Genomic DNA, 20,036 nt, shown 5'->3' with positions numbered 1-20,036 from the left:
TGGCATGCCATGTGTGCTTAAAACTACATTAGGCTTATTTGTGGATCTTGCCATCTAAACTGTACACCAAGCATTTGCAATTGAATTTGCTAACTGTGATGGCATGAGAATCTTTTCCTCTCATTAGTTCCACAATGGAATTAAGTGATAGACTGAGAACTACCCACTTCCACCTCCCATGCTAATTTTCTCCAGGTTGACTCATTCTCTGTGGCGTTATAACTTGATGACTATTATTAATTTTCTTATTAGTGTCTCCATTTTATGATACATAACTTCTAAGATATCCCCCAAATTTGACCTCAGAATCTTTTGTAGCACTTAAGATACAGCAAAGAGTAGGTATTATTTTTGTTATCATTATTGCTAGGTTACCACCCTTTCACTAAGTACATCGAATGTCCAAGGTAGTAAAGATGTGAAGATTCTACTGAACTCCATGTAGACTCAAATTGACCAAAAAGTGTATACGGGTATGTATAAACATTATCTTATTATTGTGATCTTAATTTTAATTAGGTAAACCTTCAAAAATGTGACATATTTGAACTGACATCCCTGAAGGAACCTGTGGACTACTTGGCCCTAGCTAGTAACCCCGAGACTGTGGAAAAGGCAGAATGTTGTATGAAGGTGTGGATCAAACAGACAGAGCAGGTAATTCCCCGAAATCCATGGGTAGTTTCTGATGCCACATCACTGAAGTGTCTATTGGAGAGAGGTCTGCCCTGGCATTCTCATTGTCTCATAGCATAGCACATGCTCTTAAAAAGATGGGAGCCTCATGCAGCTTTTATTTATTTGTTATTTTTTGAGATAGGGTTTCTCTGTGTAGCCCTGGCTGTCCTGGAACTTGCCTTGTAGACCAGGCTGGCCTTGAACTCACAGAGATCCTCCTGCCTCTGCCTCCTGAGTGCTGGGATGAAAGGCGTGCGCCACCATCGCCTGGCTGTAGCTTCTGTGTATGGTCATTATTAAGGAAGAATAAAGCTCTTATTAAAAGAGAAAGTAGAAGTTGGTGACTTTGTTTACTTGAGTGACTAGAAGGTTACACATTGCTAATTCTTCTGGAGAAAACTTCTGTAGAAGTATAGGAGAGGTTCCTAATTCATTGTGTCCTGCAAGTGAGAGCTTGAGACTTAACTATTAACAGTTTTTTTTTGTGGTATGTGTGTGTATGTGTGTGTGTGTGTGTGTGTGTGTGTGTGTGTGTGTGGTGGTGGTGGGGGACTGGAGAGATGCTTAGTGGCTAAGAGCACCTTCTGCTTTTGCAGAGGACTTGAGTCCAGTTTTGAGCATTCACATCAAGTGACTTATAACAGCTTGGAACTCCTGCTTCAGGGAATCCAGCAACCTTGTTTGGCCTCCATAGGTACCTGCACTCACTTGCAAACACCCCCACATAAACATATACACATACACATACATGAAAAATATTTAATTTTTTTGGGAAAAATTGTAAATGGAGGTGACTATTCCATCCAAACAATGTTTATGTAAAATTAACCTGTTTAACTCATGAAGTTTCTTGAAATTATGTTGCTTCAGTTTATGCAGTAAAAGAACAGGCAAGGAAACTAAATGTATTCCCGGAAGCCAGAGCACTTTCAAAGTCATTGTCATTGTCAGGTAGTGAATGTCATCTTAGTTCTTTGCTGAAATTAAAAACAAACAAACAAACAAAATTGGGTGCATGCTAGCTTAGAGTCCCATCATTGGGATCATGGAATTGAATAAAATATGGGATCCAGTTAGTATAATTTCTTCCTCTTCCTCCTCCTACCCTCCTCATCCTCCTTATCCTCCTCCTCCTCTTCTTTTTGCTAGTGCATGATTTTCATACCTCAAGCCTCACACAATTGCTTGTTCTTCTGCATCCACAGATCCTTGCTGAGAACAATCAGCTGCGGAAGGAAGCGGATGATGTTGGGCCCCGAGCAGAGTTGGAACACTGGAAAAAAAGGCTCTCCAAATTTAATTACCTTTTAGATCAATTGAAAAGCCCAGAGGTGAAGGCTGTACTGGCGATGCTCGCTGCGGCCAAGTCCAAATTGCTGAAGGTTCTTAGCCATTTTGCCATGACTTACAATAAGGGAATAAGAGACTCTCCATCCCCAACTCCACAGAGCACTGAGGAACAGAAAGGTGTTATTTTATCCGTATAAAAGTCTTTTAAGACTGGATAATATTAGTCACTAATTTTGCATACTGTGAATTAACCTTCAAGTTAAAGACATTTACTGTCTGTTATACTTGTATGTATATATATTATTAGTGAACATTGCAAATAACTAAGATATAATGCAATCAGGTGACTGTACATGTACATATGCACACACATGTAATAAATTCAGACAATATAGGTGTAGTAATCATGAGAACTGAAGTCCTCAAATATTAGTTTTATACTGTAAAGCAAATAACCCCCAACTCATTAGCTGAAAACAATATTTTTACCCAAGGCCAGGAACTGGGGTGTAGCTTAGCTAGGTGCCTCTGCCTCAGGGTTCCTCTGAGGCTCCATCTGGACTGTTGGCTTATCTGAAGGTTCACATGGGAAAGGCCTGCTTCCAAGTTTGTTCAGGACACGGTTTCTCTTTGTTGGCTGGAGGCATCATTCAGTTCTTACCACATACACCCCTCCACAGGCAGCTGATGGGGTGCCAGGCTTCCTTTAAAGAGAACTAGGGACTGTGAAGGAGAGCACCCAACACAGAGGCCGTAGTCTTTGCATGCTAATCCTGGGAGCAATATAGCATCGCTCTTCTTAGACACTATTTATTAGCAGCAAGCCACTAGATTTTTCTTACCTTATATGCTTTAAAGTAACGTCACATTTTGTGATACTATATAGATCAGAAATACTACCACTATGATTTACATAAAGCCAACTCAGTGTGTTATATCACCATTTAACTTTTAGATAGCTTTCTATTTTAATGTTTTGGCAAATAGTTTATAGTTAATAAATACTTGTTATACCACCAAATGGACACAAGTTTAGGGCCATGGAGAAGGGGAACTCAAGTTAGAATGGAGAGACTATGGAAAACATGAGCATGAGACACAAAACTAGTCTGGTGGCCTCAGAGCAGGAAGCTGTGGCTTTATAGGACTGTGTTAGCCTGTTAGTGTTCTGTGCTAGAGTAGAGTATGCAAGAGAAATCCAGAAATGGACGCCCTTAAACATTTAGTTAAATTTCTTGTCTTGCTCTTCCATATCCTTCTAAGATTCATTTTTTAAATGCAGGAGACTGGGAGCGAATGGAGATGATGAAGGGATGGGAAGTGGTGATTAGGAGCTCTTACTTTGCAAGTTCCTCTGTGGATAGTTGTGTTGAAATTGTTTTGATGTTGTGCTTAGGCTTGGCGGGAGACAGACATTAGGATCACCGATGCAGCTAATGAAGCAAAGGACAACGTCAAATATTTGTATACACTGGAGAAATGTTGTGACCCTCTGTACAGCAGTGACCCTGTGAGTTATGGTTTCTGCTCCTTAAGTCCACTGGTGACCCTTTCTGCACTAGCAGAATGGAGTGCTGAGTTTAAGCTGACAGATGTGACTATGGAAAGGTCTTAGAAATCTCATGTTCTCAAGAATACATTCACATAGCTTTATATATACCTTATGCCCTCATGTATGTATGTATGTATGTATGTATGTATGTATGTATGTATGTATCTATCTATCTATCTATCTATTCGTCAATCATCTATCTATTTATTTTGGATGTTATATATTTAAAAATGTTATAATTCAAAAATATATTGTATTACATTTCCCATTAAACATTGAAGCTGTTATTCTAGATTATACCTCACGGAACTATGGGGAAACTCATTGGCTGATGTTCTAAAAACATCTGTTAGATGTAGGAAATGTCTGCTTGTGTACATTACATAACCAACTGTTAGCATAACTTACTTGTCATGAACAGCAAGCCTTTTGCACTGAAATATATTTTGATTCACTGAATTATGTCTAAAATAATAAAAATGAACTTACTGTAAAATATATCTATGTAAAGCATCAGGCACTATTTAAGATTTTTTTTGTTAACAACAAAACTTTATTTTAATGGGAATAGAATGATTAGACTATCATAATCAGAATTTTGTTGAATTTGACATTTTCTGGAATCTCTTCCAGATAACTATGATAGATGCTATTCCTACACTTATAAATGCAATTAAAATGATCTACAGCATCTCTCAGTACTATAACACCTCCGAGAAGATCACATCTCTGTTTGTAAAGGTGAGTGCCCAGGAGAGAGTTTGTGGTCACATAGCCACAATTTTTGGATAATTAAAATCTATTGGCTTGGTGTGATCTACTGTCTATGCACTTTATGTTCAGGAGGTTGGCATGATCTACTATCTGTGCACTTTATATTCAGGAGGGCTTAATTTGTCAATAGATGTAGTTAAATTCATGTGACAGGTGAATTTTAGCAAGAAAAGTATTGTTTCCCAAAGTAATTGTTACAATAAATAATCTATTATTTTACATATTAAAAATTAAGGTTCTTTTCAGAATTTTCCTATGTGATTTCTAGCCTGCCATTATTTCCTACTGTGGAAATTTTAATCAAGAAAAATGGTATTAAGCCAGTTATGGTGGCTCATGCCTATAATCGTAGCATTTTAGAGAGGAAGAGAAGATTTCTGTGACTAATCAGACTATAGAGTGACTTCTAGGATAGCCTGGGCAACAGAGTGAGATCCTGTTGCAAAAACCAACCAATCAACCAAACTAACAAAAAGTGCACAAACCAAAACAAAAATGAAACAGTCACCCCATGCCCCTTAAACTCCACCAAACAAGAATATAAGGATAATACTGGCTATCCTGTATTTATCTTTCATGCTTCAGTCCTTCATCTGTTTGATGCCATGCTTGTTTGGTTGTATTAATACAATAGTAATCATGCAATAAGATGCAATAGTTCAGAATCCAATAAAGTAATTAAGATGATGCTGCCCCAAACCACAATGATGTTTAGACTACAAGACCACACTCTGGCTTGTAGGTATTTTGGGTTAGAGGGCATAGTCCCTGGGTAAACGAGACACAAAAACCTATTTTGTGATTAATTGATATTTCATGCATATTATTTGTATGTCCTTGTGAAACTACCAGTGATCAGAAGCAGTATATAACAGACGTTTTCAAGTAGTACAACAGGAGAAGAAATTATATATTGACCCTCAGCTCCCAGCACACTCATAGTCCTAAAATTAACGGACACCGACATGTGACTAATATTACTTTGCCTATACCCTCATTTCTAGAATTTATTTTTTATTTTATGTGCATGGGTGTTTGTCTTGCACGTATCTTTGTGCACCATGTGCATGCTTGGTGCATATGCTAGAATAGTAGCTCAGATCCCCTGGACCTGGAGTTCCAGACAGCTTCATTCACCATGTGGGTACTGGGAAGTAAACGTGGGTCCTCTGCAAGAAAAATAAATGCTTTTAGGTGCTTCAACAATCCCCAGCCCTACCCTTGCTTCTTGACCCACTCGATACCATTCCTTTTATATTGTACAATCATTTAATACTTTTGATTTATTTAAAGTCAGTAAGAAAAATTTTGAAGAAGGTATTTTTGAAGTCTGGAGGGATGAATAAGATATTAGTGGCTATCTACATTAGCTTTATAAGTGTTTCTCAAATGTCCTCTTTTTGATATTTTCACTGCAGGTCATGGTAACATAAACTATCAAGTTGGACTGCACTTTACACGGTGCTAGTTAACTATGAGGTAGATGTTAGAGTAGGGGACCTACAGAGGAAGTCCTAGTGGTTGTTAGACATGGGGAGCCAATCTTTTGGTTGGTTAAGATCTTCATTTTTTTTTTTTTGTATAAACATGAACCCCATGGTTGAGTGTTCATGTTGTGTCCAACTTTGGTTTCACAGATCATTTTTAAATTTATTCTTTGATAGTCTCATACACACACACACACACACACACACACACACACACACACACACACACACACACACACACACACAAATACATTTCAGTCACATTCAGCTGTCCATCCTGTAGAATCCTCCTTCTACACTTACCAATCCCCACTTCCTGCTATCAAAATACCCATCCTACTTTCATGTCTTTCGTTTTTATTCTTGCTTTGTGACTCGCTGGGTGTAGGTGTGAAGCCATTCACTGCAGCATGAATACTTACTGCTGACTGCATCCCTGCAGACATTGACTTCTGAAGACCATGACTCCTCAAGACCGTGACTCCTCCTCCACCTTTCTCGGGTTGTCGATTGCAATGCAGACTGTTGATTCTGACTATAGTGCAGGGTCCGGGTTGATCAGAATTCTGAGGGCGAAGCAAAGCTGAAGATGAAGGTCACAGACTGTGGCTTCTGAGAGGAGGAAGACTCAAGGACTCAATTCAGACGTATAATTGACGGGAGTTTTATGCACCTAACCTTGTTTTTATTGGAACAATTCCAGGTGACAAATCAGATGATATCTGCATGTAAAGCCCACATCACCAACAATGGGACTGCCACCATCTGGAGCCAGCCTCAGGACCTTGTTATGCAAAAGATATCATCTGCCATTCAACTTAAGCAGGTATGAGTGGTCAGCTTAGGTTTGTAGTGTGCTCCCACGTCTTGTTTTTGTGTTGCTTTTCTGAGACCATGCTAAATCGCTTGGCAATGATATTTTTGGTTGCTAAACAGAATAGTAATTGTTTTATTTTTATAAAATCACTTATTGTTAAGAACATTGAGTGTTAATAAACCTTCTGAGAAAGTTTATTCATTTATCCTACTAAAGTTCTGAGGTATACTGGTGGCTAATATTAGTTTTAAGTATCGTATAGAACAATGGGGAGATGGTGTAGATGTAATTCTAAACAGTCTAATTAAATAAGAAACACAGAGCCAAATAAAGAGTTAAAAGCCCAGAGATTGAGCAGTAGCCAAGAGCTAAGACCACCTTATCTTACCACTTGCTGCCATCCTTCCCCTGAGAGAGAGACCTTCCTGTGTCCTGTCTGTTTGTGGCCTTTCTGTTCTGCCTTCTCATTGGCTGTAAACCCAACCACATGGCTTCCTTGTCACTGCCTGTCTATACAGACCTCCAGGTCTCTATGGTTGGTACTGGGATTAAAGACATGTGTCTCCATGCTGACTGTGTCCTTGAATACTCAGAGATTCTGCCTGCCATGTGATCGGATTAAGGGTGTATGCTACCACTACCAGACTTCTGCTTAATGGTTTGCTCTTAGCTCTGACCCCAGGCAACTTTATTAACATACAAATAAAATCACATTTCAGCACAAATGAAATATCACTGTAAGATGGACATAAACTGATTCTGTTATTGAAACAGTGGGATCAACAAGGACAGGGTACAGGTTTGAGTTGTACTAGGAATAATAGTTTGTTGGATTAGAAGATCAGGAAAGCGAATAGACTAATGGCTAAATGCAAAGGAATACAATTATGGAAAGATCGGGGTTTTCAGTCTAATTTTGCTGTCTTCTTCACTTGAGAAATAAGATGAATTCCTTCCTTGCCCCGCTCCTTCCTTCCCTCACTTCCTTCCATGTTAGGGGGTGAACCAGGTTGTGTAGATGTTACATAAGTGCTCTGCCCTGAGCCATGCCTTCCTTACACTCCTTGCTTTTGGTTGTCAGGGGTACCAGAGCTGCTTTCACGAGACAAAACAAAAGCTTAAGCAAAATCCAAGTGAAAAACAATTTGACTTTAGTGAGATGTATATATTTGGAAAATTTGAAACTTTCCATCGACGCCTGGCCAAGATAATGGACATCTTTTCAACCTTCAAGACCTACTCAGTTCTGCAAGATTCTAAAATAGAGGGGTTGGAAGACATGGTCACTAAATACCAGGTATTATACCTTTAAATACTATTTCCTGTTACTGTCCATTCTTGTATAATATTAGTGGGACCAGCCTTAATATTATACATCCCAGGGGCTCAGGAGAGAGAACTACTAATGCCAAGGACTATTTTTTGGGAAATAGAATCTCAGCACACTGAGCTCTATAGTCCACTTGCTTTAATTCCTCTGGCATAACATCCTATATATACAGCTTAGTTCTGTTCTTCGCTCCTTTCTTGCCTGATTTCTGTCTATACTCATCTATTGCTCCCTCTAAGTTCTATCTTAATTCTCTCGTCTTAATTCTGCCTCATCTAGGTCCTTTTCAGCTTTTCTTACCCAGCTAGTACTTCCCTATCTGACTCTTCCTCATCTTCCATCTCATTCCTCTAGTACTCTCTTCTAGCCCTTTAATCTAGTTCTTCCCCATCTCAGTTTGTTCCTCTCAAGTTCTTACCCATCTAGTTCTTCCATTCTCTTTTCTCTTCTCAGTCCTTGGTTTTCCTCGTTCTACCTAAGTCTCCCAGGAATCCATTTATATCAAGCCCCTGGTCGAGTAAGGTCACCAGGCTTGAATTCTACAGGGTGATAAAGGCAGGTAAGTATTTTCCTCAGGCAGTAACTACCAGGCTTTCTTTTACAATCCAAAATGGGAGTGGTAAAAGAGGAGGTCAACTGAGTGCTAATGACTGGTTAGCATATCAAAAAGGGGATCTATGTGCTCAGTCTACATTTCTGGTTAGGAAAGAAGTTAGCGGTCTATTAGTAAGGTTGTATAAGAAAGCTAAACTGTGTAAAGCTATTATTTAACATTCACCTGACCTAGGCGGTGTCTCCTTGTGGAATTTATCTTAAATCAGGAGACTTGCATGTGGGCTGTTATCACTGTTAGTCCTTGAAAGTGGCTAAGGGAGATATCTGATTCCAGAGAAAGCCTTTCCTGAGGCTGTTCTCCAAATACCTGGAATGTGTATGTCCAGAGAGTGATCAGTCCACACTGTTAGCCCTTCTTAGGGAAAAGTCAACTGGGAAAACTATGAAGGCGCACATGATTTTTATAACAGAATACAGCTGATATATAACAAGTCAAATAACACCAAAAACTCCTTGGAATTTGGCTTCCTCTGGAGGAATTCCCTGATCCCTCCAGGTAGTGACTTTGCCATAGCCAGCTGAGTTCTTATGATATATTCCTGCAGCCTGCAGCAGTCCATAACTAAACTTAAATATTTTACAAAACAGTGATATTTAGACAAACCATGAGTACATGATATAAAATACATTTGGATTCATTAATAATAAGGAAATTGGATTTATTTGAGAATTGCAGAGTGGGACTGGTGCACTTTTTTCAGGTGTGTGGTTACAAGGATGCTGTCCCAGTAGTTTCAAGTTCATCATCTTTAAGAAAAAGCATTTTCATTACTAACACAAAAGTACTGTTAAAATATAATTTTTCCTTTTTAAAAATTAATTTTGTTTTAAAAAACTTGCAAATAAATAAAATCATCACACACCAAAATTAACAAGACCCAAAGTCATAGAACTTGATGAACTTAAATATAATTAGAATTGGAATTTGAGATGTAAGCTGTGAAGCTTCACATTAGATTTTACACTTTCAGTATTGAATATATTCTATGCACTTACTGGCCTCCAAGACCCAAACATCCATGACCTAATTAGAACTAGAAAAATGCTTAGCTTTATATCTTCTTTCATAACTCATGTCCATGACCTACATTCACTTCTTCCTGATCCCCCTTTATTTAGATTTTCTTAGTCTCTTTTACTGTTATGGTTTACTGTTTTGGTTCATGCAGAGATAGTTTATGAAGAACATTCCATATGTTGGGCACTATTTGATACCAAGATTTGAGTGACATTCAGTTATCTGAATACATTTTATTTGTGTACATGTTAAAGATATATAAAGAGCTAGAGTCAGTGTGATGGTTTGGCATGCAGAAGAGTTTGCTCCTCAAAACACATAGCAGAAAGAGATAACAGATTCTCAAAGGTTGTTCTCTGGCTGCTACAGGTAGACTGTGACACTCACAAACCTGCACTTGCATACACATCTATCCAACATACACATGTATGTAAGTTATCGAACCATGGAGTTCCCAACCCCAGCTGGTATATTCAAACACAGCCCCTCCAGCTGAGGCTCGGTGGAAGACAGGGTAGAAGACTGTAAGAGCCAAAAGGCCAGATACTGCCAGACAGTGTCTTTTAGACACGACCAGGATATAACATCCATGCAGTCTCAACAATGTGGTGGCCGAAGCAAGATGTACACAATGGCCATGGCAGTCAACAATGCCAATATGGATGAAGGGAATCCCACAAGGCCCCACTTTAGATGAAGAGCTACTGTCAATGGTTGCTGAGGAAGAAAATCAGTCTTCCCAAGGGATGAGCCCCCTGATAGGTTATCTAATTCTAAGTGGTCAACCCTAAACATAGATACACATGAACAACACTAAATGGAGTTGGTAGGTGTATGTGACACACACACACACACACACACACACACACACACACACACACACACACACACACACACACACACACAAAACCCCACACAGAGATATGTAGCAATAATAATTTCAGAAGAAAAGATCATGAATTTGAAATGGAGCACGAAGGAACATGGACAGAGTCAGAAGTGGGTGAGAGAGATGTGGAGATGATGCAAATAATAGTATGCTATATAAAATTCTCAAAAAAATAAATTGAATGAAAAAGGAATTTATGTTGAAAAAGTTAATTAATGCAGCTTCTCCACGTTTGCCTTAAGCATGTCACATACTACAGGTACACTTGTAGTTTCCACATGTGAATAAACACTCTTGTCTGCATGGAGACAGTAAGGAAGAGTATGATGTCTTCACTAGTAGACTTGACTATAGAAGTTAAGTAGCTTGTGCATTTTTTTTTGTATATTAAGAGATTTGAATGATGCCTGAGTGGAAATGACTTTGAAGAGAAGATTACGGGAGGAGGGCCCGTACTCTTCATAAAAATTATATGCCTCTGTCAACAATGTGGGGCTCTGAGTTTGAGAAAGGCTTAGCACCTTGTTAAGAATGATCACAAAGCATTACTGCTCATCATTCCGAGCAAACAGAACTTCTGATAATAGTATTTTCAAGGAGAAGAATTGCCTAATTTATACTTTCCTAGTCACAGACTGTAGCTGTACAGGAGAGCAAAAAGAAATTAATTCTAGAGCAGTTGAAAGTGGCAGATAGTGTTTGACGTCCCATTTAAAGTGTTTGATTTGGGAGATAACATCTCCTCTGTGGGTGTCACAGGACCCCCATTTTCTTCCTATCTGGTTTTTATTTTGTTCAAATCTTTTATGTCTAGTCTTTGAGATTATTTAATACTTTCAATAAAAATAACGTTCTATTAAATTTTACTCTGGGCTTCTTTTTAGCTTATTTCAGATGTGATTAAATGTATGAAACTTTTGAGAAATCATCTGGTTATTTTCATGTGTGAGTTACTTAATTGTAAATATCTGTCCAAATAAACTGTAAAACCATGTGATAACGCTTCCTGGATGATTCCTTTGGATGCAGGATGGCAGAATTTTACTGAGTGTAAAACAAGTAGCACCAAATCAAGGAGAGAAGTAGAAAATAAGGTTTCCTTTAAACAGACATCTCTTTGGGCATTGTTTTTATAAAGTTCTGCATTGAAAGGCTACAAAGGGATAATGAAGCACTGTCTCCTCTCTTCCATCTATTTCAGGATATTGTTGCTTCCATAAAGAAGAAGGAATATAACTTCTTAGATCAGCGGAAAACGGATTTTGACCAGGATTATGAAGAGTTTTGCAAGCGGACTAATGACCTTCATGTAGGTTGCATGGTGAAATTCCGGGTGACAGCCACACACTTTCTCCATCCGTTCTGTGTTGCCCTGATGATCATTCCCCATTCAGCAGGCAGAGCTATCTTCATCACAGAGGTGGCTGGCAGCATCTCAGCCTGTGTTTTGTGATTTCAGATGAATAATTGAGGTCTCCTTCCCCTGGATTAAAGGGTCATAAATGCAGCTTGGCTAATGATTCGTAATCACAGACTTCTGTGCGTCTTCCGTCTTAGTTCTTAGGAAGTTTAACTTTCATCCTCTGCTGAAATGCTCTGTAGCTTCCTTAAGCTGTGACATTTGTTTCCCTTTGTTACTATGGAGTATTAATGATCATAATGATTATGATCAGAGGTAACCTAACAGACTGTCAGCTGTGCCTGGCTGATTCTAAAGGCAGGGCTGGAGCAGGCCGTAGAAACCGTGGTACCGGGGGCCCCTCTTGCTCCCAGTTGCTTTCCTTCCAATCATCTTTACTCATTACAGACCACCCACCCTGCCTCTCAGCCCTCCTGGGCAGCATGGCCTTTATCAGCATCTGAGAACACACACCACAGATGCAGTGCAGCTCCAGGTTCCTGGGGAAGGGTCTGGGGGACAGCGCTAGGGTTAAGAGTGCACAGCCTAGAGCCTATCAGTTGTGGGGCCATGTGAGAAATCAAGGATAGGTGGGACACCCTGGGGATCATCAGGGAGGATCTTGGTTGCTAGGAAATGGGAGTCAGAGAGGCTAAGGTGGGAGACAACTTAGTAGCTGTCTGACATGTTAATATGCAGACTTTGCTCATCCTTAGGCGATGCAGGGGCACATCTTTATAGGAATACAATCAGGCTTGAGGGATAGCGCAGTCCACGAAGTGCTTTCTCTGTGATCACGAGGACCTGAGTTTGAGCCCCAGAACCTATATCAGAAATATCTAGGTATAGTGGCATAGGCTTGTAAGCCTAGCAATGGGGAGGTGGAGACAGGGGGATCCCTGGACTCGCCGGCCAGTAGCCTCACTTGCTTGGTGAATTTTAAGCCAACAAGAGATTTTTGTCTCTGAAAATGGTAGATAGTTACTGAAGAATGACACTAAAAGTCATCCTCTGATGTTTGAATGCAAAAATGCATCTATGGATGCATTGCACATACAGCACACCTGTATACATACATGCGTGGGCACACACATGAATATGTACACACACACACACACACACACACACACACACACACACACACACACTTACTTATAGCACGAATCTTGAAAGGTCTTATTAGTAAAATCAAACCTGGAGCCAGGTGTAGTTGGAGGGCTTTTTTTTAGGTTTTTTAAGCCCCGTAGTCTCATAATTTATTTATAAAATAATTACTTAGACGCTTATATCATTTATAAACTGTATGGCCATGGCAGGCTTTTTGTTAACTGTTTTTTTATTTTAAATTAACCCATTTTTATAAATCTATATCTTGTCATGTGGCTGGTGGCTTTTTAGTGTTTTTATATGTTGTTTTTTTTAGTGGTGGCTGTAGTGTCTCTTTTTTTTTTTTGTTTCCCCAATTCTCCTCTCTCTTTGTCCCGCCTATACTTCCTGCCTGGTCACTGGCCATCAGAGTTTTATTTATATAGAGTGATATCCATTTGTAGCTGGAGGGCTTCTCTCCAGGTTTCCCAAGCCCCGCAGTCCCACAATCCACTTATAAAATAATCACTTAGACGCTTATATCACTTATAAACTGTATGGCCATGGCAGGGTTTTTGTTAACTGTTTTTTTATCTTAAATTAACCCATTTTTATAAATCTATACCTTGTCACGTCGCTGGTGGCTTCTCAGTGTCTTTACATGTTGTTTTTTTTAGCGGTGGCTGTAGTGTCTCTTTTTTTTTTTTTTTGTTTCCCCAATTCTCCTCTCTCTTTGTCCCGCCTATACTTCCTGCCTGGTCACTGGCCATCAGAGTTTTATTTATATAAAGTAATATCCACAACAGCCAGGTATTGGGTTAAAGCTGGAAGATCAGAGAAGCAGAACCAGCCACAGCCACCTCTCCTCTCCAGTTCCTCAGCTGATCTTGTTTCCTCAGACTGGAAGCCTCTGTGTCCTCATCCAAATGGATCTCAGCTAAACTGCTCCTCAAAAGCCTAAAAGTTTAGCCAGACTAGTTCCTGATCTTCACACCTTATATACCTTTCTGCTTCCTGCCATCACTTCCTGAGATTTAAGGCTCTTGTTACCACACCTAGCTGTTTCCAGTGTGGCCTTGAACTCACAGAGATCCAGATGGATCTCTGCCTCCAGAATGCTAGGATTAAAGGCATTTGTACCACCATTTTCTGGCCCCTATATCTGTCTAGTGGCTGTTCTGTTCTCTGACCCCAGATAAGTTTTTTAGGGTGCACAATACTTTTGGGAAACACAACATCACCAAACTTACTTCCTCCTGAGGTAAAAGTAAAATGGCCATTCAGTTACCTCTTCCCATAATTTATGATCTGAACTGAATTTGTCCACATGGAGGGAAAATGGTGTGAGGTTTTGTGGGTGCAGTGAGTTCAGGGAAGAGGGAGCTATAAGAAAGGACTCCTGCTGTATTTTATGTTTGTAAATGAATATAACAATCACCACAATCCTAGAAAGTCCCTGCTCTTGTTGCTCTCATCCTCCAGAGGGGGAGCAGAAGGCTGTCAGTGACCTGCTCAAGGCAGACAAAGACTACATGGTAAAGTTGAAGCCAAACCTGGACAATTTGGCTCTGAAGCTCCATATCTGAACTCTTTTTTTTTTTTTTTTGGTTTTCTGAGACAGGGTTTCTCTGTGTAGCTTTGCGCCTTTCCTGGAACTCACTTGGTAGTCCAGGCTGGCCTCGAACTCACAGAGATCCACCTGGCTCTGCCTCCCGAGTGCTAGGATTAAAGGAGTGCGCCACCATCACCCAGCCATATCTGAACTCTTAAGTCATACAGTGTGTTTCATTTGATGGAAAGACACAAGTTCCATTAGAACTTAAGCAATGGACTATTTGGGGGCTGATTCAGACACAAGGACTTCTTGTTGGAAACTGGTAGACTGTAGTTGACTGTTACTACGTCCTCCACGGCCCACGGCCTTCAGTCAGCTTCTACCTGTTGCTTCCATAGAGATTCCATTCACTTGTCTGCCACAGCTCCTCTGTAGATGTATAGAGATGGTGAGCATTGGGAAGCAGGGGTCATATCTTGTCTCAATTGCTTAATAAGAAAATGCAGAGTTGTTCCAAAAAAAAAAAAAAAAAAAAAGCAGCCACTTCTCTGTGCAATGGATTAGGCTTCTATGCTATGGATTGGGAAAGAAGAAAAAAAATATACCCTTGAAGTAGGTTTGGCCTCAGTGCTCTCAGTTAGAGAGATTAGTGATATGATTTAAATGCAAATGTGCATTAAGTTAGGAAAGAGGGATGGTTACTGCATCAACTGGACAGCAAAGGGTGGCTGTGACGTCAAAAGGGTGATGATGGAGGAGGGAAATGATCAGTTACAAAACTGATACCGTGTTGAAAGGAGAATTCAGAGGTAAAAAGAGAGTCCTATAGAAACTTACTGGAGGGGTACGAGACATGCATAGAACTTGATGACTCCTGCACCTCACGGGACAGGATGGGAACCTGGGAGGAAATCACACTGCTGCTGTGTTTGTCTCAGAGAGGAGGCTGGGACTCCTGTCAGGGACATCCCAGCAAGTGAGGTGGGAGTAAACATGAGCAGAGGCATGTGTGTCCTCTCACAGTGCCGAGAAACAACTGCAAATGTCTGGCGTCTGACATTAAAGCGTTAGCTACATGCGCTAACTCCTGCTCTCCCTTGAGTTTTCTTCTTTGTTTCAATGAAAAAAAAAAGAGTTGATTTTTAAAAAAAAAAATTCATATTTGAGTACCATGTTTACATCATTTCACCCCTTCTCTTCCATCTCAAAGTTTTGACTTCTTATGTTTTATATATATGTGTATATATGTATATATATCTGTATACATAACCTGTTGAGTCCATTTACTGTTGTTCATATGTATGTGTGTATATATATGTGTGTGTGTGCATGTGTGTGTGTGTATGTGTGTATATATACATGTACATTTAAAGTTCAACATATGTCCATCTCTTCTATCTCAAAAATAGCCCAATTCTGCATTTGGATTACTGGTTAGTTTACATTTGACTTCCTTACCCTTTTCCCCTTCTCATTCCCTTAACTGATCATTTCTCACTTCGTCTTTGAAACAAACTCACTCTCTTGAATTCAACCCCCATCTCTTTAAAACCAGAGTAAAAATACCCACATCCCCAAGACTCTGGATCCAGTGGGTGGAGCGGATGGATCTCAGAGACAAGGAATGGGGGTGTTTATGGGGAAGGAATGTGGGGTTTCAGAGGTCAGGGAATGACTGGGATGGTAACTCTGCTGGTGAGGGCATGGAGGCCTTGGCTCCTGTCCTGACTTAGTCCATGCTGGCACTAACAGGTTCTTGAGAAGCAGCAGAGTGAAACCGCACAGGTGGGCGGTGGATAGAAGCAATGATTCCACCAGGAGAGGAACGTGCTTTTTTAAAAATAAAAAGTAATATAATGGCTTTTCCAAGTTTTATCTAATTAAATTTATATTTAAATAATAATCTTAATGGAATCTTAGATGAGTAAGGAACATATTATGGTTATTTTTCACGCAATCCTTTTAGGTGCAAAATTGTACAATAGTAAAAAACGTATGAGGTCCTTAGGATGGCTAGGTCTCTGTTTCTGGCTTCTGGACATTTATTTTCCTTTTTAGCTCACTACATTTTCTGTTACATCTTCCCACCCATTAGAAGTGGTGTAAAGAATGTGGATTTCCCTTTTTTTTACTGTCAAATAGAGAATCCTCACTATTTCTCAGCACAGTGGCATACATTTTTAATCTCAGCTCTCGGGAGATGCAGGCACGGGGGCTGTGTATTTGAGTTTGGTCTGGGCCTTGTAGGATGACCTGGTCTCAAAAGAATATCTTAGTGCCAATTTATTGTTCATGGTGGAGTTTTGTTCTATTTTCAGCATGAGTTGCAGAAGTTCATGGACGTCACATTTGAAAAGATTCAAAGCACAAGGCAAGCTCTGAGCACGCTGAAGAAATTTGAAAGGTAAAGATTTGAAATAACTTCCCAAGTTCTGTCTTCTAAACTTGGGACAACGTGAGCACAGTTTAGCTTCTTTTTATAGCTTATCTTTTATTGTAATTATAACTCTTATTATAACTTGGTATTCTAATGTGAAGAAAAGCCTCTCGACAGTCTGAGTCACAAGGTCACAGGTTTTAAGTTTTTCAGAGGCTTAACAGGATTAATTCCTGGAAGGATTAAGGATTTGCTTCATCTCTGCCAATAGAGAATACTCTTAGCTTTGAAGTAGCCTGTAGCTGCCTGTGGTAATACCGCCTAATGTCTGAATAATTCGAGATAATTCTTCCCAGGTTAGCAATTTTGCCTTGTAAGGATTGATACTATTTTTGTTCTTTAAATACACTGTTCAGCAACTCCATTGCTTTCAGCTGGCGTGTTTTAAAATGGATGTTAATAAATAAGATTAATGTATATATATATATATATTTCTTATTAATCCAAAACTTTGTACTTTTTGTTTTTCCATTAGATTGAATATACCTAACCTTGGTATCGAGGAAAAATACCAAGTAATTTTTCAGAATTTTGGTGCGGACATCGACATGATTTCTAAGCTGTATACAAGACAGAAATATGATCCTCCCTTGGCTCGGAACCAGCCTCCCATAGCTGGGAAGATCTTGTGGGCCCGGCAGCTCTTCCATAGGTTGGAGCAGCCGATGCAACTCTTCCAGCAGCACCCCTTTGTGCTGAGGACTGCAGAGGCCAAGCCTGTGATCCGGAGTTACAACAGGATAGCCAAGGTCCTCTTGGAGTTTGAGGTCCTCTACCACAGGGCATGGCTTCAGCAGGTGAATTCCTGGATGGTGCTTCTTTAGTGATTTCTAGACTCCAGACAGAGGGAAGCTTCTTCTAACAGGGATATTTTATAAATCAGTATGGTTGAATTTAAGAAATCAAAGTATATAACATAACAATCAAAGAAAATAATTATTAATATTGAAAAAACAGTAAGCTAGGTAATAGTAGCTGATTATTTAATTTATAATCTCCTAAGTGAGAAAGTCACAAAGCATTTCACTACTCTGCCAGTTAGGGTTATTTTTTCTTTACTCTTAAAAATTTAGTAAGATCCTGGTCGGGGGGTGCAGCTTAGTGGTAGAACATTTGTTAGCATGCCAGCAACACATACACACACACACACACACAAAGAGAGAGACAGAGACAGAGAGGGACAGAGAGAGAGACAGATAGAAATAGAGAAACAGAACAGAGTCAGAGACAGAGAGAGTCAGAGAGAGAGACAGAAAGAGACAGAGACAGATAGAGACAGAAACAGAGAACAGAGACAGAGAGAGAGTCAGAGAGAGAGAGAGAGAGAGAGAGAGAGAGAGAGAGAGAGAGAGAGAGAGAGAGAGAGAGAGACCCTGAATGTATTAGTAAATACAAGTATGTCTGTCAAAAAAGTCTTATATTTTATTTGGTTGTGCTAGCATTCAATCAAGATACATAATAGCTATATAATAGCTGCATCCTTTGAATTTCTAGATAAATAAAAACTGAGTTCAGTTGGGTTCGTGTAACCTTTATTAGGACATACAGCTGATTAGGCATAAAGACAAGAGAGAGCTAGATGTCTCTTTCACAGTCTCCTAGGCTAACGCAGTCTCTCCCTATCTGTCATGTGTGAGTCTCAAGGATAAAGAAAATGCACTCAGTTGACTATGCGATATCACCACCAAGACCCTGAAAGCTGTTTTCTGAAAGGGAATTTAGGAGTAGAATGGGTGACCCCATTGCGGGGATTTAGCGAGGTCGAGTCCATGAGAGAACACTGAGTAAGTGTTCACTGAGTCCCAAGAATGGTTGAGCCAGATACCATGTGTACAGCATACTCTGATAGTAATAATACTGACCTCTTCCCACAGATTGAAGAAATTCACATAGGTCTGGAGGCTTCTTTATTGGTGAAGGCTCCAGGCACAGGGGAATTGTTTGTGAACTTTGATCCTCAGATATTAATATTATTTAGAGAAACGGAATGCATGTCCCAGATGGGTCTGCCAGTCTCGCCATTTGTAGCTGCTCTCTTCCAGAAGCGGAATGTGTATAAAAAGAACTTCAGTGACATGAAGGTATAGTAGTCCGCCCCCCCCCCATGTTTCTAGCACACATTTATTCTTTTTTCTTTTTTTTTTAACATTTGTTTTGGTACGTATGCATGCATATATGTGGGTTTGTGCACATGGAGACCTATGGTTGATGTCAACAATCATCCTTGATCACTCTACTACCTTATTCATTGAGTCAAACTCAGATCTCACCAATATGACTAATATCACTAGTCAGCTTGCTCTGGGTATTCTCCATCTCCACTGTCTGAGGCTGGAATTACAGGCAGGCTGCCCTGTTTATGTGGGTTCTTAAGATTTGAATTCCAGTTCTTATGATTGAAAGTCAGCTTAATTCTAAGTGTTTCAGGAAGTCACTGGAGGATTTTTGGGCTGGAAAATAAGGCACGGTCTCATTTACACTAAGTATAATCCTTGCTACGTGGTGGCTAGGCAGAAAATTTTGCACTTTAATTGGGATAAGAGTGTCAGTGAGAAGCCAATATTTTGTTGCATTGATTCAGAATCGAGAATGAGGTAAGTAACTTGAGCTAGAATGGGCACAGACTTGGCCAGACAATTAAAGTTATGCCCACAGACAGGTTAAGATGGAACTCAAGGGTAATTGAAGTGTGGCTACCATGCATGGCCTGGTAGCTTGTGTTCTACACAACTTGGCCCAAAATAGGCAGTGGCTTTGACTAAAAGCCTCATTTATGAGAAGATAAAGGCTTGAAATGGTTTATTTTGTCAGGCCCATTAGAATCCGTAGTTCTTTCCTTAAGTCCAAGATGGCTTTTAGACATCCACATAGCCATGGCACCCACACAATTAGATCTAGAAGTCAGGGCTCAGTAGAGCATTCAAAGTTGGCGGCATGCTTTTTGGAGCTAAAAGACTGTCTTTGCTGTTAGTGGCATTGTCCTGGATGAGCACTTTTAGGGAGGGACAGAGACAGAAATGAGTAGAGAGCCACTGGATTAGACGTAAGGTTGTACCAATATTAATGGGTCTAGTAGAAGATTACAACCCACAAAACAGACTTAGACTTT

At 39.9% G+C, this 20,036-nt stretch overlaps 1 protein-coding gene across 2 annotated transcripts in view; it reads left to right on the top strand.

Annotated features, from left to right (window-relative positions):
• Positions 1–20,036, top strand: part of Dnah5 (dynein axonemal heavy chain 5) — a 289,991-nt gene that overhangs the window by 76,845 nt on the left and 193,110 nt on the right. For both annotated transcript variants that reach the window (XM_076551699.1, XM_076551697.1), the window contains exons 6-15: positions 520–657; positions 1,884–2,060; positions 3,365–3,478; positions 4,154–4,261; positions 6,485–6,607; positions 7,680–7,895; positions 11,652–11,759; positions 16,809–16,894; positions 17,403–17,724; positions 18,802–19,008. In XM_076551699.1, the coding sequence (XP_076407814.1) occupies positions 520–657; positions 1,884–2,060; positions 3,365–3,478; positions 4,154–4,261; positions 6,485–6,607; positions 7,680–7,895; positions 11,652–11,759; positions 16,809–16,894; positions 17,403–17,724; positions 18,802–19,008 (1,599 nt within the window). The remainder of the gene's footprint in view (positions 1–519; positions 658–1,883; positions 2,061–3,364; positions 3,479–4,153; positions 4,262–6,484; positions 6,608–7,679; positions 7,896–11,651; positions 11,760–16,808; positions 16,895–17,402; positions 17,725–18,801; positions 19,009–20,036) is intronic.

The sequence above is a fragment of the Peromyscus maniculatus genome, chromosome 15 (assembly GCF_049852395.1).
Source record: "Peromyscus maniculatus bairdii isolate BWxNUB_F1_BW_parent chromosome 15, HU_Pman_BW_mat_3.1, whole genome shotgun sequence".
Lineage (NCBI taxonomy): Eukaryota > Metazoa > Chordata > Mammalia > Rodentia > Cricetidae > Peromyscus > Peromyscus maniculatus.
Note: the sequence above shows the minus strand (reverse complement) of the source record. Positions and strands in the feature narration are given on the sequence as shown.